The sequence below is a fragment of the Schistocerca piceifrons genome, chromosome 8 (assembly GCF_021461385.2).
Source record: "Schistocerca piceifrons isolate TAMUIC-IGC-003096 chromosome 8, iqSchPice1.1, whole genome shotgun sequence".
NCBI lineage: Eukaryota > Metazoa > Arthropoda > Insecta > Orthoptera > Acrididae > Schistocerca > Schistocerca piceifrons.
The window spans coordinates 385,805,848-385,825,159 of NC_060145.1; the positions used below are offsets into that span (position 1 = coordinate 385,805,848).

The 19,312-nt window shown below is 44.4% G+C and overlaps 1 protein-coding gene across 1 annotated transcript in view; it reads left to right on the plus strand.

The window, feature by feature from the left end:
- The window catches only part of LOC124712371, a 155,072-nt gene that overhangs the window by 84,336 nt on the left and 51,424 nt on the right, over nt 1-19,312 (plus strand). Inside the window, exon 5 of the mRNA XM_047242667.1 lies at nt 6,842-6,982. Coding sequence (XP_047098623.1) covers nt 6,842-6,982 — 141 coding nt within the window. The remainder of the gene's footprint in view (nt 1-6,841; nt 6,983-19,312) is intronic.

A 19,312-nucleotide genomic window follows, 5' to 3' on the forward strand; every position in this document is an offset into this window, starting at 1 on the left:
GAGCCAGATGCAGCTGCCTGCCCTGTTTCAGAGGATGATTCTCAGCCTTCAAGGTCCGGGCAATCACAGAGTGTGGGCTTATTGGTAGTTGGGAGCTCCAATGTTAGGCGCGTCATGGGGCCCCTTAGGGATGTGGCAGCTAAGGAGGGGAAGAAATCCAGTGTGCACTCCGTGTGCATTCCGGGTGGAGTCATTCCTGATGTGGAAAGGGTCCATCCGGATGCCATGAAGAGCACAGGGTGCAACCAGCTGCAGATGGTGGCACATGTCGGCACTAATGTGTGTCGCTTTGGATCTGAGGAAATTCTCTCTGGATTTCAGCGGCTATCTGATTTGGTGAAGGCTGCCGGTCTTGCTTACGAGATGAAGGCAGAGCTCACCATCTGCAGCATCGTTGACAGAACCGACTGCGGACTTTTGGTGCAGAGCCGGGTGGAGGGTCTGAATCAGAGGCTCAGACGGTTTTGCGACCGTGTTGGCTGCAGATTCCTTGACTTGCGCCATAGAGTGGTGGGGTTTCGGGTTCCGATGAATAGGTCAGGAGTTCACTACACTCAGCTGGCGGCTACACGGGTAGCGGAGGCTGTGTGGCGTGGAATGGGCGGTTTTTTAGGTTAGAAGGCCTCGGGAAAGTACGGGGTGGGCTGCAATCTCAAAGGGTGCATGGCAAATACAGGACGTGCTTGGATCAAGGAACAGTCGGAATTGTAGTTGTAAAATGTTGTAGTTGTGCTGGGAAAGTCCCTGAGCTTCAAGCGCTAATAGAAAGCACAGACGCTGAAATCGTTATAGGTACAGAAAGCTGGCTAAAGCCTGAAAGAAGTTCTGCAGAAATTTTTACGAAGTCTCAGACGGTGTTCAGGAAAGATAGATTAGGCAGAATTGGTGGTGGAGTGTTTGTGTCTGTCAGTAGTGGTTTATCTTGTAGTGAAGTCGAAGTAGATACTCCGTGCGAATTGGTATGGGTGGAGGTTATACTTAACAGCCGAACTAAGTTAATAATTGGCTCCTTCTACCGACCCTCAGACTCCGATGATATAGTTGCTGAACAGTTCAGAGAAAATTTGAGTCTCGTAACAAATAAATACCCCACTCATACGGTTGTAGTTGGTGGGGACTTCAACCTTCCCTCGATATGTTGCCAAAAATACTTGTTCAAAACCGGTGGTAGGCAGAAAACATCTTCCGAGATTGTCCTAAATGCTTTCGCCGAAAATTATTTCGAGCAGTTAGTCCACGAACCCACGCGAATTGTAAATGGTTGCGAAGACACACTTGACCTCTTAGCCACAAACAATCCAGAGCTGATAGAGAGCATCATGACTGATACATACGTTGTAGCAAGGCTCAATACCGTTTCTTCCAAATCCACCAGAAACAAACGCAAAATAATTTTATTTAAAAAAGCGGATAAAGTGTCACTAGAAGCCTTCCTAAGAGACAATCTCCATTCCATCCGAACTGACTTTGCAAATGTAGACGAGATGTGGCTCAAATTCAAAGATATAGTAGCAACAGCAACTGAGAGATTCATACCTCATAAATTGGTAAGAGATGGAACTGATCCCCCGTGGTACACAAAACAGGTCCGAACGCTGTTGCAGAGGCAACGGAAAAAGCATGCGAAGTTCAGAAGAACGCGAAATCCCGAAGATTGGCTAAAATTTACAGACGCGCGAAATTTGGCTCGGACTTCAATGCGAAATGCCTTTAATAGGTTCCACAACGAAACATTGTCTCGAAATTTGGTAGAAAATCCGAAGAAATTCTGGTCGTATGTAAAGTACACAAGCGGCAAGACGCAGTCAATATCTTCGCTGCGCAGTGCCGATGGTACTGTTACCGACGACTGTGCCGCTAAAGCGGAGTTATTGAACGCAGTTTTCCGAAATTCCTTCACCAGGGAAGACGAATGGAATATTCCAGAATTTGAAACACGAACAGCTGCTAGCATGAGTTTCTCAGAAGTAGATACCTTAGGGGTTGCGAAGCAACTCAAATCGCTTGATACGGGCAAGTCTTCAGGTCCAGATTGTGCACCGATTAGGTTCCTTTCAGATTACGCTGATACAACAGCTCCCTACTTAACAATCATATACAACCGCTCGCTCACCGATAGATATGTACCTACAGATTGGAAAATTGCGCAGGTCACACCAGTGTTCAAGAAGGGTGGTAGGAGTAATCCATCGAACTACAGACCTTTATCATTGACGTCGGTTTGCAGCAGAGTTTTGGAGCACATACTGTATTCAAACATTATGAATCACCTCGAAGGGAATGATCTATTGATACGTAATCAGCATGGTTTGAGAAAACATCGTTCTTGTGCAACGCAGCTAGCTCTTTATTCGCATATGGCCGCTATCGACAGGGGATCTCAAGTTGATTCCGTATTTCTAGATTTCCGGAAAGCTTTTGACACCGTTCCTCACAAGCGACATCTAATCAAGCTGCGGGCCTATGGTATATCGAGTCAGTTGTGCCACTGGATTCGTGATTTCCTGTCAGGAAGGTCGCAGTTCGTAGTAATAGACGGCAAATCATCGAGTAAAACTGAAGTGATATCAGGTGTTTCCCAGGGAAGCTTCCTGGGACCTCTGCTGTTCCTTATCTATATAAATGAGCTGGGTGACAATCCGGGCAGTTCTCTTAGGTTGTTCGCAGATGATGCTGTAATTTACCGTCTAGTAAGGTCATCCGAAGTCCAGTATCAGTTGCAAAGCGATTTAGAAAAGATTGCTGTATGGTGTGGCAGGTGGCAGATAACGCTAAATAACGAAAAGTGTGAGGTGATCCACGTGAGTTCCAAAAGAAATCCGTTGGAATTCGATTACTCGATAAACAGTACAATTCTCAAGGCTGTCAATTCAACTAAGTACCCGGGTATTAAAATTACGCACAACTTCAGTTGGAAAGACTACATAGATAATATTGTGGGGAAGGCGAGCCAAAGGTTGCGTTTCATTGGCAGGACACTTAGAAGATGCAACAAGTATACTAAAGAGACAGCTTCCACTACACTCGTTCGTTCTCTGTTAGAATATTGCTGCGCGGTGTGGGATCCGTACCAGGTGGGATTGACGGAGGACATCGAAAGGGTGCAAAAAAGGGCAGCTCGTTTTGTATTATCACGTAATAGGGGAGAGAGTGTGGCAGATATGATACGCGAATTGGGATGAAAGTCATTAAAGCAAAGACGTTTTTCGTCGCGGCGAGATCTATTTACGAAATTTCAGTCACCAACTTTCTCTTCCGAATGCGAAAATATTTTGTTGAGCGCAACCTGCATAGGTAGTAATGATCATCAAAATAAAATAAGAGAAATCAGAGCTCGAACAGAAAGGTTTAGGTGTTCGTTTTTCCCGCGCGCTGTTCGGGAATGGAATGGTAGAGAGATAGTATGATTGTGGTTCGATGAACCCTCTGCCAACCATTTAAATGTGAATTGCAGAGTAGTCATGTAGATGTAGATGTAGAAATTTATTTAAAATACTCAAGAAATCCAGACTTGACTTTTCCTTCAATAATAAAACACTCCCGCCATGGAAATAAGAAATAATAATTTTGACCAAATTTAGCTTAATTTAAACGACTCCGTCCAAAGCAGTTATTAAACTCGCAGTTAACACCTCAGAATATTTAAATAAATTCTAAAACACATGATAGACCATGAATCTTACAAGAATAAATATTCAACGTTTGGAAGGTGCTCCTCAAAATACGAATAGAGGTTTACAATTGCATTTTACACAAACCGCGGCCATAAAATTTCTCATATACAAAGTGAAGATCCAGATAAAAGTGTGTGAGGCGACGGTTCGACTCCCACTCAAACTTAATTATTAATCTATTTCTTTTCTCATCACTGGCCATATTATTTAATTTGTATGACATTTGAGAGGTAATACAATGAAAAAACAAAGTGTATTTGCATGAAGTTTCAATTTATTCTTTCCACGTCTATATGACAAATACCATCCTGCGTGATGTCGAGAGCACATCCGACGAGTAATTGTACGTTACTCTCGTGATCTGGCACATTGTGACTTACTATATAACTGACTGTGTATAACGTCGTTCGCATCGTTATTTGTCGAGATTTGGCTTGTTCTTCCCAAGCCTGTCCCTATTCCTTGAAAAATTAATTACAAATAGTAACTAGTCAAACACATGAAATTCATTACAGTAAATGTGGTTTTTTTCGTTATATCATCTCTCAAATGTCATATAAATTAAATAATGTGATGACTGGTGAAAAAATATAGATTAAACGGTAAGTAGAAGCAGGATTTCAACCGCCACCTCGCCCAAGACCCGTTTGCCATCGGCGAATGATAACCACTTCACCACGATTCCTCATCACCTGTCCCTTCGCAGCAATACATCAGTGACATAATAGACGAGTAAAACTTCTCTTACGATTTTCTCGGAATTGCCAGAGTAGTGCACCTTACTACTTGCACGTTATGTTGTTTTAATGGTCTATTAAAGGTGTACAAAGTCTGAAGTAAATCCATGATCCCATCATAGTGGCCTCCCGTTGTTAGTGGCAATTGCACTCGCCCAGAATTACTACGCAACTTTTAATAAATGACAACGCCTTCCTACGTACAGGTCATCGTAACATATTACTTGATATTTCACTTTATTCCAAATACAGCTTCAGTCTGGAACCGCGCGACCGCTACGGTCGCAGGTTCGAATCCTGCCTCGGGCATGGATGTGTGTGATGTCCTTAAGTTAGTTAGGTTTAAGTAGTTCTAAGTTCTAGGGGAGTGATGACATCAGAGCCATTTGAACCATTGATATGAGAACAGAGATGGAAGATGAATTAGTAGATCATATAATTACGTTATAGTGTAGTTTCTACAGAGTAACTATTACTGAAATTGAAATTTGCCAACAAACTTGCTGAGATATATCATCTACCATATGGCTTCAATAAAGATAAAACGATATCCGGTAAATGGTTCAAATGGCTCTGAGCACTATGGGACTTAACAGCTGTGGTCATCAGTCCCCTAGAACTTACAACTACTTAAACCTAACTAACCTAAGGACATCACACACATCCATGCCCGAGGCAGGATTCGAACCTGCGACAGTAGCAGACGCACGGTTCCGGACTGCGCGCCTAGAACCGCGAGACCACCGCGGCCGGCTCGATATCCAGTAAAAACATGGTATTACAGATCTATGAAAGGCCATTCCACTAGGTCCTTATGGGTTCCGAAGGAATAACGATGGCATGAGCGAAGAGGTTTAATAAAGAGCGTGTTAATAAGTTTTGATAAAAATGAGGAAATACTAGATGAACGTATGTTTACTGTTCACCAAATACACTGAAGCGCCAAAGAAACTGGTAAAGGCACGATTATTCATATACAGAGATGTGTAAACAGGTAGAATACACCGCTGCGATCGGCAAAGCCCATATCAGACAACAATAGTCTGGCGTGGCGCAGTTGTTAGGTTACTGCTGCTACAATGGCAGGTTATTAGGATTTAATGACTTTGAATGTGGTGATAGTCGGCGCACGAGCAATGGGTCACAGCATCTCCGAGATAGTGATGAAGTGGGGATTGTCCTTCATGAGTGAACCTTGAATATCAGAAGCCCGGTGAAACATCAAATCTCCGACTTCGCTGCGGCCGAAAAAAGGTCCTGCGGGACCAACAACGAGTTAAAACAACCTTTCAACGTGACACAAGTGCAACCCATCTGTACAGTACTGCATATTTCAGTGCTGGGCAATCAACAAGTGTCAGCGTGGAAACAATTCAACGAAATATCATCTATGTGGGCTTTCGGAGCCGAAAGCCCACTCGTGTACCCTTGATGACTGCACGACACAAAACTTTACGAGTCGCATGTGCCCGTCAACAACGACGTTGGATTGTTGACGACTGGAAACATGTTGCCTGGTTGGACGAGCCTCGTTTTAAATTGTATCGAACCGATGAAGGTGTACAGGTATGGAGACAACCTCATGAAAAGATGGGCCCTGCAGGCCAGCAGGGAACTTTTAAGCTGGTGGTGGCTCTGTAATGGTGTGGGGCGTATGCATTTGGAGTGATATGGGACCATTGATATGTCTACACACGATTCTGATAGGTGACACGTACGTAACCATTCTGTCTGATCACCCGCATCCATTCACGCCCATTGTGCATTCCGACGGACTTGGGCAATTCCAGCAGCACAATGCGACACAGCAAATGTCCAGAATTGCTACAGAGTGGCTCCAGAAGCACTCTTCGGACTTAAACACTTGAGCTGGCCACCAAACTCTTCAGACATGAACATTATTGAGCATATTTGGTATGCCTTGCTACGTGCTGTTCAGAAGAGATTTTCACTCCGTCGTACTCTTACGGATTTACGGACAGCCCTGCAGAATTCATAGTGTCAGTTCCCTCCAGCACTGCTCCAGACATTAGTCGACTCTACGTGCTCGCGGGGGTTCTACACGATATTAGGCAGGTGAAACAGCTTCATTGTAAACTTGGCCTATAGGGGGCACGGATTAGGAACGTCTTAATCGTTCCGGAGGTAAAAACCCGGAAAAGATTGAAAACCCAATCTGAAATAAATTTTTTGTATTTATGTGGAAACTGGTTGAGAGCATATGTTAACTGAATTACCCTATCAAGTATAGCAATTCTCGCTTAAAGGGTACCACGTGAGGAACTTTATCCCACAAGTGCTGTTATGCAATGTAAACGACATAACAACATCGTATTAGTGGCACGGACTCGAACTTCATGGAGATAGAAGCCTCGCAGGCGGGCCGTGGTAGACAAGGTGGCTGAAGCCAGCCCTGCTATAACTTTTCAGGTGCTGTCCTTCTCCCTGGACGGGGCGCGCATCACCTCTCTGCTGCAGCTGCTGGCGGAATGCCGAGGCCGCTTCTCTGACAGGTGTGGACGACGCTCCCAGCACCACGCCACGGCTGTCCGGCTGCACCGCTTCCTGAAGGTACAATCGCCGATCACCTTCTGTACAGCGAAGGTACGGCCATCTTTTTCTCTCAACTCGCCGCCGCCCGCACTTCGTCACTGGCTGAAGTCCTCCCGTCTGGCTGAAGGCCTCCCGTCGGGTAGACTGTTCGCCTGGTGCAAGTCTTTCGATTTGACGCCACTTCGGCGACTTGCGCGTCGATGGGGATGAAATGATGATGGTTAGGACAACACAACGTCCAGTCCCCGAGCGGAGAAAATCTCCGACCCAGTTGGGAATCGAACCCGGGCCCTTAGGATTGACAGTCTGTCGCGCTGATCACTCAGCTACCGGGGGCGGACGCTGGCTGAAGTAGTATCACGTGCCACTTCCGACCGTATCGGACGCACTTGTCACACGAGTAGCATGGAACACGTTATGTACATCCAGAAGTTTCCACAGAAATAATGCAGAATAACGTGTGGTCCAGCTTTGGAATGCAAGCGGCAGCTGTTCTGTGTGGGAAGGATTCGATAAGTTCTTGGTAGGTTTCTGGAGGTAAGTGTCACCACAAGTCCAAGCACAGGTCAAAGAGTACCCGTAAAGAACGGGCTTGTGGTTCGTGAACTCTGAACTTCGCCCCATATTGTCTCCCATGCGTTCCATTGAGTTTAGATCAGGTGAATTTGGTGGCCAATGCATCAACGTGAGTTCACTATAATGCTCCTCAAACCACTGTAGTACGATTCTAGCTTTACGACATGGACATTTATCCCGCTAGGACATCCTATCGTCACTGGAGAAACCATCATGCATGAAAGGATGAAGATGTTCCGTAATAATGTACGCGTAAACCACAGGTGTCATAGTTCCTCCGATTACTACGCCGATTCCCATGGAAATGCCTCCATAGCACAATACTTCCCTCTGTGTCCCGCGTCTGTGGCGCGGTGTATGTTTCGTACCCGGACACGACGATCGACCTCTTGTCACCAAAAACGTGATTCAGCAACCACCGATCCACAGTACAGTCTTCAAGATCTCGAATGGAAGCCCAGGTGAATCACCTGTCCATACCCATTAAAGTGACCACCTGTCAAAACCTTGACTAACTACAGTTTGCACCTCGGACTGCTGGAGTTCGAGTTTCTGGAAGGTACCAACAGGGACGTGGAGCCATGCGGACTCCAGTTCCATAGTCAGCTGCGCTGGGTCTCCCGACTCGGGATCCACGGCGCGCAGAGCCCGATCGAGTTGGTTCCACAGATTCTCGTTTGCGTACAAAATCCAGGAAGTCTAGTGGCCAGGGGCGTAAGGTAAACCTATACTAGACCCCTACGAAGCATGCACGTAAAGTCAAATGTGTGACACTTTGCATTATCCTGTTGGTAGATGTCTTCATACCAAGGAAAAACCAACAGCATGTAGAGGTAAACGCGGTCCGCCAGGATAGATGTATACTTTTGTTGCTCCATTGTGCCTTCCATAATGACAATATCACCCAGGGAATATATTTACGTATGTTTGATGGGGAGGATATTCACCCGCCAAATAATTGTTAACACTCATGGTGAACCTTCAGCTGTCCTTGAGTTTGCACAATTCGCTTCGCTACTAGTTACGGTCAAATGAGCATTGCCGAGCATAAGCTCACCATAGTAGAAAAAAAATTACAGTGCATGACAAGCTGTAGTTGTAAACTTTACTTCTTCACGAAATCTACTGTACGCAACTATTATTGTAAAAAAGTCCGCAGCTCGTGGTCATGCGGTAGCGTTCTCGCTTCCCGCGCACGGGGTCCCGGGTTCGATTCCCGGCGGGGCCAGGGATTTTCTCTGCCTCGTGATGACTGGGTGTTGTGTGTCTTTCATCATCATTTCATCCCCATCGACACGCAAGTCGCCGAAGTGGCGTCAACTCGAAAGACTTGCACCAGGCGAACGGTCTACCCGATGGGAGGCCCTAGCCACAAGGCATTTCCGTTGTATAAAAACTTTTTCTACTATAGTGGGCTCAAAAGAGCAAATTACTCTTATTATGGTATAACTTTCCAGTCGTTCATGCCAGCTTATGCTTGATAATGTTCATTTGACCGAAACTAGTAGCGAAGAGAATTGTGCACCATGAATTTTAACACCCAGCGAATGCCACGAAAACATTACCCGGACCATTATACTTCCTCCGCCGGCCTGGACTCTTCCGATGGTTGTTGCTGGCTGTCTGCTTTCAGAAGTTTGACGCCGTACGCACCAACGGCCATCTGACAGGGCCATCCACTCACCGCTCACTGGACGTTCATTTTCCCGTAAATTCCAGCCATCGTCTCCGATGTACAGTTGTTAGCAGGGGTGCACGAACCAGGCACCTACTGCAGAGACCCATACACAGAAATTTTCGCTGAACAGTCATTGAGGAGACGCTGTTGGTAGCCTCTTGGTTCATCTTTGCAGTCAGTTGCTCAATAAATGCTCCCCTGTTCACTCTACACATCTCCGCAGCTGGGGTTCGCCTCCGTCATCTACGGAGATAATAGCCAATGTGTGGTTACAAGCCGCCTCTGGGATCACTATAATGTAAAGATCTAACATTCTAATCTTGCTGAGTACCTTTTTTCTTTTTTTCAAAATTGATTTAATTCGCTCTAAAGGCGCTACATCCATGGAAATATTTTACACCAAAAGCGCTTCACCATACGATAAAGGTAACGTAACAGTGACGAACAGAAGGCGCTGGTACTACCTCCACGGCTAGTGAGCACAGGTCAAGTAATCACGAGGCATGCCATTTCATAACTGAGTTGCTGGTACATTAATAACCGATCTAACAACCAGAATGTTGAATACAAGCATGCTATTGTGCTAGAACTGTGTTTTACAGGTGCGAGATATTAGTTTTGCAGGAGTTCCATGACTGTTACACCTGGTTGGTCAATACAGGGACGGTTAATGCTGTTTGTGGATGACGCTGGAGTTGTCGTCCGATGACGTCTCGTAAGTGCTCGACTGGAGGCAGATCTGGTGATCGATCAGGACTAGGGAACATGTCGACGCTCTGCGGACCACGTTGGCTTACAACAGTGATGTGTGAGCGAGCATTATCCTGTTGGAAAACACCGCCTGGAATACGTTTCCTGAATGGCAGCACAACAGGTCGAATTACCAAACTGGCATACGAAGTTGCAGTCAGGGTGCTTGGGAAACCACGAGAGTACTCCTGCTGTCATAAGAAATCGCATCCCTGACCATAGCTACAGGTGTAGGTCCAGTGCGTCTAACTCGGGGACAGGTCGCTTGCAGGCCTCAACTGGCCTCCATAGAACCAACGCGCGGCTATCACTGGCACCAATGTAGGACCATCTTTCATCAGGAAACACAACAGACCTCCACTCTGGCTTTCAATGTGCTCTCATTTGGCGCCACTGAAGTTGCAACTGGCGGTGTTTTGGGGTCAGTAGAATGCCCACTGTCCTTGAAGTAACCGATTTGTAACACTTCGTTGTGTCACTGTGGAGCCAAATGCTGCTCAAATTACTGCTGAATTTGCAATACGACGCTTACCGAGCGGGGTAGCGCAGTGGTTAGCACACTGCACGACTGTTCAAACCAGCGTCCAGCCATCCTGCCGAGATGTCTCCTTCGAAAGGGCATCACCGCTTCCCTTCCACATCCTTCCCTAATCCGAGCTTGTGCTCTGTCTCTGATGATCTCCTTGTCGACGGGACGCTAAACACTAATCTCCTCCTCCATCGAGCGAGGTGGTGCAGTGGTTAGCACACTGGACTCGCATTCGGGAGGACGACGGTTCAATGCCGCGTCCGGCCACGGTGATTTAGGTTTTCCGTGATTTCAATAAATCGCTCCAGGCAAATTCCGGGATGGTTCCTTTGAAAGGACACCGCCGACTTCTTTCCCTGTCCTGCCCTAATTCTATGAGACCGATGACCTCGCTGTCTGGTCTACTCCCCCAAAAACAACCTTACCCTCCTCCTCCCGTACGATGCGCCAGAGCCATACGCCGAACGTGACGCTCTACCCCCTTGGTAGTGCCACATGCACGTCCGGAGGCCGACCTTTCTGCGACCTTACATTCTCGTGACCATCGTTGTCAGACATGTCCTTACGGGGCAGGTCCGACCGCCTTGGTGCAGGTCTTATTGCATTCGACGCCACATTTGGCCACCTGTGCGCTGGATTGGGATGAAATGATGATGAAGACAACCCAACACCCACTCCCTGAGCGGAGAAAATCCCCGACCCAGCCGGGAATCAAACCCGGGCCCCTTAGGACGGAAGTCCGTCACGCTGACCATTCAGCTATCGGACGCTGTCAGATATCGTGTACAGCGGCTACATTCCTGCCAAGTCTCTCCGCAATATCGCAGGAGGAACATCCCTTTTCTCGTAGCTCTATTACAGACCTCGTTCAAAGTCAGTGAATTGTTGATAATGGTGTATGTGTCACCTTAAAGTTATTCGTGAGTAACATCAACTCACCAAGTAAAATCTCAAAGGTAACAAACGTTCACGACCCTTACATCGTGTATTTAAAGCAAACCTGACTTGCATCCTCATAGTGGAGCTACTTGCGCAATTCTTAAGCGAGTAGAGCGAAATTTCAACAGATATCATCTTTCAGGTGTAGAAACACTACTGCTCCTTTGGGCTACGATTTTTCCGTCAGTGGATAACACAGCCAACATCTCTGATTATTGTCTCACTTAGTTTCTTAGTTAATGTAGATTTCTTGAAGACTGTTGTGGACTTTTGTTATTCGCTTACTTGTGATTATGTATCTTTACAGCAAATAAAGAAATAAAAGAATATAAAGTAAATAATAATAGTCATGCAAATCTAATCAGAATAGTATGATCTATATTCTTTTAATTCTCGGAATTATACAGTTCTTTCTATGTTACTCTTTCATTTTCAAACACATACTACGTAGAAACGATGCGTCAAAAATGATTGTTGTAAATTTTGAAGAAATTTCAGATGCTAATCCTTCTATAGAGTTGTTAATACTAAGATCTATGGAAGTCATCTTCAGTTCCGATTCTCCTTCTAAAGCCGCTCTGACACGGAGTAAAACTAAGCCTATGACCGGGTGTGGAATTCTGGTGTCCTATTCAAACTTCAGACTTAAACACGTCCAGTTAACAGCGTCCGCCTATTCCGTCCTTCCTACATAATCGCCCATCCTTTGTCACTGTTAACCATATAAATTCCCGTATCTTCCACTAATTCGATTCGAAATTCTATGATATGAGGTTGTGCCCTTCATATATATTCAATAACAAACAGCTAACACTTCAGAACACCATTACTCTCTTTCGTTAGTTTCTTTGGACGCCAATACTTTCAGATTTTATCAGTGGCGAAAGTTTGCCTTTATCTTTCTGAGGAAACGTTCTGTAGGTGTCTTACAGAGTAAACTCGACGATGTGAATGTTTGTCACAAGCACCAGCGACATCATTGTCTCGCGGTCCAGTGGCGGTGCACCTTTTTATTATTGAAGTTAGATAAGCGCGTCATGCGAAAGAAATCTTAAGAATACAAACCATTTTCATCTATTCCAAACCGGAACTCTGAATCTTATAATACCAAATACTTTTAGTTAGATATGACGCACAATAGCCTCCTGACACGTCTAGTACCTATTAAGCGGTCGCCCGGCTGTTTCGTCTGGAGAAAGAGATCGCTACGTTTGTAATTAGCCAATGTTTAATTTTTCTTATTCACCTATTTATTTCTAACATAGCAAAAAACAAGTTCTATGCTCGGAGAAAACCTATTTAAATGGACCTACCGGTATTGAGGGAAAGAACAAAAGCGATACAAAAAAACAGCACGTCAGTACTGCAGCAATGCTTATGTTATGTGATGCATACTGAATTCCTGAGATGAACTTCATTTGAAATTACTTGCTGACAACACCTTCTTATTAAAATTTCAAAACCTACGACAGTATAATATTCTTAAGTAGCTTCTTATGATTGTAAACTACGCACTGAAAACATTAAGCTGAAGCCGCCTCTACTTCATTTCTATTGTGATAACGGAAAAACACAACCGACATCATCGCTATGGCAGTTACTTGAATTGTCAGTGTCACTGTTATTAATTAATGAAATGATGATCTCCTCCGCTTAATATTCGAGATAAGCTTCATTCTGTCATGCTGAAGTCTGTTGTAAATCCTCTCATCAAGTGTTTGATCGTCAGTAGTAAACAATTCACTATAATCTCATGACCCCTGCACATTGATACAAGGAAAGCCCTTTCTGTTCATATGTTGGGCTTCTTGTAGAGAAGGCTTCATGGTTGGTTGGTTTATCCGTGCAATCGACGGCCGACAAAACAACGGAAATGATACCTTAATTGTAACTGGACTTTAAGAGATTATAGTTCTGTTACGTTTCTGGAAAATCGGATGCACAAAGGTGCTTTTTGGGTAACATGATGAAGAACATCTGAAAATGTTTGTGATACATTTGTCTGGTGTAGGCCCCTGTACTTATCTCTTCTCCTAAACCAGTCTGAAAACCTGTGCCTGCTAAATAGCACAAAAAGCTTTCATTTTCGCTTCGTTTAGAAAAACGCCTTCTTTCGTGATTTTCGAAAAGGAAGTCATTCGCCAGCCAAATAATGCTTTCATTGTTAAATCTGTATGAAGTTCTACAGTTTCTCTCTTCCCAACATTACTTTGGGCGATGTATATCTTTTTTTGCCTTCTCAGCAATATAAACTGTCCCAATTTCAGTAAAGAAACTCGGTAAAACTTAACCTCGACAGAACTTACTCAGTTCGAAGTATGCTACAGCGCTCACTTCAAAAAACGGAGTATTTTTCTTTGTCTGTGAGAAACCTTTCTAATTTCTTTCATACGAAATCGGACTATGGTATTCGCGTCGTACAACTTCACGCACCTATTTACTCAAATTGAGAACATTCTCGGGTGAAGTACAGGGTGATTCAAAAAGAATACCACAACTTTAGGAATTTAAAACTCTGCAACGACAAAAGGCAGAGCGAATTAAGGGAGCTATAAAGTTTCACTTAGTTGTACATTTGTTCGCTTGAGGCGCTGTTGACTAGGAGTCAGCGTCAGTTGATGCTAATATGGCGACCCCTCAACAGAAAGCTTTTTGTGTTATTGAGTACGGCAGAAGCGAATCGACGACAGTTGTTCAGCGTGCATTTCGAACGAAGTATGGTGTTAAACCTCCTGATAGGTGGTGTATTAAACGTTGGTATAAACAGTTTACAGAGAATGGGTGTTTGTGCAAAGGGAAAAGTTCTGGACGGCCGAGAACGAGTGATGAAAATGTAGCACGCATCCAGCAAGCATTTGTTCGCAGCCCAGGAAAATCGACTCGCAGAGCTAGCAGAGAGCTGCAAATTCCACAATCAACTGTATGGAAAGTCCTACGAAAAAGGTTAGTTATGAAACCTTATCGTCTGAAATTGGTTCAAGCACTGTCTGCAGCTGATAAGATTAAAAGAATCGATTTCTGTGATTTTATCCTTGCTCAAATGGAAACAGATGAATCTTTCGTTTCAAAGACTGTGTTTAGTGATGAAGCAACTTTCCACACAAACGGGAAAGTCAACCGTCACAATGTCTGTATATGGGGCACTGAGAATCCGCGGGAAACAACTCAGAATGAACGTGACTCGCCTAAGGTGAACGTTTTCTGTGCCATTTCAGCCAATAAAGTTTTTGGTCCCTTTTTCTTCGAAGGTGCCACTGTAACTGGACTACAGTATCTGGAGATGTTAGAGAATTGGCTGTTCCCTCAGCTCGAACAAGAAGCACAACAATTCATATTTCAGCAGGATGGAGCGCCACCACATTGGCACTTATCTGTCCGTAACTACCTGAACGTCAACTACCCGAGGCGATGGATCGGCCGCCAGGCAGCCCGTGACAGAGCACTTCATCACTGGCCTCCAAGAAGCCCTGATCTTACCCCCTGCGATTTTTTCTTATGGGGGTATGTTAAGGATATGGTGTTTCGGCCACCTCTCCCAGCCACCATTGATGATTTGAAACGAGAAATAACAGCAGCTATCCAAACTGTTACGCCTGATATGCTACAGAGAGTGTGGAACGAGTTGGAGTATCGGGTTGATATTGCTCGAGTGTCTGGAGGGGGCCATATTGAACATCTCTGAACTTGTTTTTGAGTGAAAAAAAACCTTTATAAATACTATTTGTAATGATGTATAACAGAAGGTTATATTAAGTTTCTTTCATTAAATACACATTTTTAAAGTTGTGGTATTCTTTTTGAATCACCCTGTATATTCTCCAACTCTCTTTATTCAGGCGAATCTGGGTATGCTCTCCGAAATTCCGAAAATAAAGTAACATTCTCCGTTTTATTCATACGGCCCATTGTTTCGAACTATGCTTACACTGAGTGGCAGCTTAGGAATGTCAACTAGCAGCCTCTGCTCCCAGCCAGCCAACAGTCAAGAAAGCCACCCGGTAAATTTAGAGTTAATCTTACTACTTTTCCCTTAATTATTTTTATAGATGTTTTTAAAAACTACAAAACGATGACTTTTGCTGGCGTTTACATAAAAAATATTAATACTGTCGTCTTTTTTTAAATTAAAATCATATCACTAAAAGATAAAAGAACACATAAGAGAAAGGGGACATTCTTCTAAGAAAGAGCACAAAGCTTATCTTAAAAGCTGAATGACCACCAAAGAGAAACGGGAAGAGGAGAGGCGGAGAGGGAAAAGAGAACAGGCGCCCTGATGAGGATTTCAATAGGAGAGGAAGAGCTGTACTTGGTAGGACGAATGAATATCGTGGCAGATCTGATTGTCTGGGAGATACAGTCAGTTGAAATTGTATTAGGACAGGATATGGAGTGTATGTAATTGTGAGACCGGTGGGATGTGTCTGTAAAGGTGCAGTAGCATACCGGGATTGGTGATCTGAGATGAAACAATGGGTTATTGGAAGCTACTTTGCGTATAGTGTAGGATATTTGGGGTGTTCGATGTGAGTAACAAGGGGTGGGAATTTAAGGAGAATGTAGAGGATCCACATGGTTGAAGGTGGAAAGCGAAGTAGAGTGCATAATGTTCCAGGATTTGGAGGAACCTACAGAACTTTGGTGGGGCAGATACCAAAGCAAGATTTGCGTAGGAGAGGGTGGATGAGATCAAGGTTTTGTAGGCGTTGAGGAAAGTGGAAGGGTGTAATTCTCAAGTCCGACCATTTAGTCGTTTTACTATGATTTGGACTTCCTGTTGAATGGTGGGGTTTCCATGTTAGTTGCTGGTCTAGCTTTAGTCCAACGTATTTTAGTGTATTAGTTAACTGTATACCAAAGTTTCGTTTTCTAGCCACCGTGGGCCAATTGGGACCGACTGACCGTAGTGTCATCCGCTGCCAATGGCATAAGTGGAGGCGTATGGAGAGGCGTGAGGCCAGCAAACCTCGCTCCCGGTCACTGTCGATTTTCTCGACCTCGGAGCCGCTACTTGTCATTCAAGTAGCCCCTCAATTGGCGTCATGAGGCTGTGTGCGCTCCGTACCAGTCTTCCTAGTAAAGAAAACTCTTGGAGAGTTCCAGGAAAGGAATCTAAGACCACCGTATAGCAGGGGGATATATTTATCACTGAATTATAGAAGTGGACAGTTAACTGCATAGTACTGTCATAAATGCTAAGATAAAGGTCATGGAGATGAAAAGTACAGTGATTCGTCCTACAGTTATTGGCTAAGTTTGGAAGGGGTTTGTCTTGAGAGTCCGGTGGTTGCACCATCTATATCTACATGTACATATACATGGAAGTGCCTGGTAGAGGGTTCATCGAACCACCTTCACAATTCTCTATTATTCCAATCTCGTATAGCGCGCGGAAAGAATGAACACCTATATATTTCCGTACGAGCTCTGATTTCCATTATTTTATCGTGGTGATAATTGTTCCCAATGTAGGTCGGTGTCAACAAAATATTTTCGCATTCGGAGGAGAAAGTTGGCGTTTCGAATTTGGAGAGAAGATTTCGTCGCAACGAAAGACGCCTTTCTTTTAATGATGTCCAGCCCAAATCCTGTACCATTTCTTTTACACCCTCTACCATATTTCGCGATAATACAAAACGTATGCCTTTTCTTGAACTTTTTCGATGCACTCCGTCATTCCTATCTGGTAAGAATCCCACACCGCGCAGCAGTATTCTAAAAGAGGACGGACAAACGTAGTGTAGGCAGTCTCCTTAGTAGGTCTGTTACATTTTCTAAGTGTCCTGCCAATAAAAAACAGTCTTTGGTTAGCCTTCCCCTCAACATTTTCTGTGTGTTCCTTCCAATTTAAGTTGTTCGTAATTGTAATACCTAGGTATTTAGTTGAATTTACGGCGTTTAGATTGGACTGATTTATCGTGTAACCGAAGTTTAACGAGTTCCTTTTAGCACTCATGTGGATGACCTCACACTTTTCATTATTTAGGGTCAACTGCCACTTTTCGCACCATTCAGATATCTTTTCTAAATCGTTTTGCAATTTGTTTTGATCTTCTGATGACTTTATGAGTCGACAAACGACCACGAGGTAAACTGATTTATGTAGATCTAGAGGGATCGTTGGGATCTCTGGAGTGTAGCGTAAAGGGTGGAAAAAGCTGTATCGTCAGTGTACTAAAATAGGTGGACTAGCGGAATTGGTTTGGACATGTCGACATTGTAGGCGAGGTAAAGGAGAGGAAAGAAGATGAAGCCTTGTGACACACCTGCAGTGGGATGGAAGGTATGGGAATTGGTATGGTTAATGGTGACAAAGGATGGGGGGATTAGACAGGAAGGACACAATAACGCATAAGGACGTGCGTCTGAGTCTGGAGTTTGAATAGGAGACTGGAATATCATATCGAGCCAAGATGAGACACCCCCGTTATGTCCTTTATTGGATTTTGCGTGATTTAGTGAAGCCACCAAACAGTTAATTATTATGATTATATGACCGTGTGCTTAATAGATGAAAGGCTATCGGTCTTTTTGCTGTGGCTTCGGGGGTATTTCAACCGAGTGCGGCTGTCCTGGCACGGAATAGTTAATGATTGAATATTTGTCTTTTATTAAAGACCATAAAGGTTGCGATGTACAAATTGATATGTATTTTCCACTAACACGCAAATTCTGAGGCAGTTGCTACCTTCGCCTTACACGTTTAATTACGATTATATCTTTTATTGGTTGCTGATTCTAAGTACTTCGTCACACGCAATGCTGATGGTTAACATCCACAACAATCCTCACTGCAATCCATGGTTGTTGCTGGCCGACGTGGTTGACGCGAAACACGTAATTCGGCACTTGTCCCTTTTGGTTTCATATCACTCTCGAATCGGTATCGATGAGGGTCAACCCCACGATGATCTGGGGGACGCGCTCATTTGTCATACTCCGGTGAATTTACCGTTTACTACTCACTCGACCACCATTCTTGCCCGTCTCTCCAGTACTACTACTCACTCGAGTCTCACTGCCTCCTGTAGCGCTCGACAATCGACTCCTGTCGGCTATCGACATGGGTGTCGGATACTAGCATCTATTTACAATGAAATGAAAACCCTTCGCTGTTTACAGGCGTTGACATACGTCAACGGGGACAGATGAAAATGTGTGCCCCGACCGGGACTCGAACCAGGGATCTCCTGCTTACATGGCAGACGCTTTATCCATCTGAGCCACCGAGGACACAGAGGATAGCGCGACTGCAGGGATTCATCTCTGGCATGCCTCCTGCGAAACCCAAATTCTCAACGTAATGTCGCGCACAACATTCGTAGTGCCCTCGCCCATTATACTCATTACTCGCGGCGCGTTGCCGATTCCCGTAAGAGTTCGGGCACTGTTTGTGCATTCGCACAGAAGAAGAAGACGGTCAAGTGGTCGGTGAGCCTTAACTATATATTTTACTAAGATGGTATCTGTTATCTTAGTAAAATATACTTGCATCTATGATCGGGGAAGATCAGTTTGGATTCCGTAGAAACATTGGAAGATGTGAGGTAATACTGACCCTACGACTTATCTTAGAAGCTAGATTAAGGAAAGGCAAACCTACGTTTCTAGCATTTGAAGACTTAGAGAAAGCTTTTGACAATGTTGACTGGAATACTCTCTTTCAAATTCTGAAGGTGGCAGGGGTAAAATACAGGGAGCGAAAGGCTATTTACAACTTGTACAGAAACCAGATGGCAGTTATAAGAGTCGAGGGACATGAAAGGAAAGCAGTGGTTGAGAAGGGAGTGAGACAGGGTTGTAGCCTTTCCCCGATGTTATTCAATCTGTATATTGAGCAAGCAATAAAGGAAACAAAAGAAGAATTCGGAGTAGG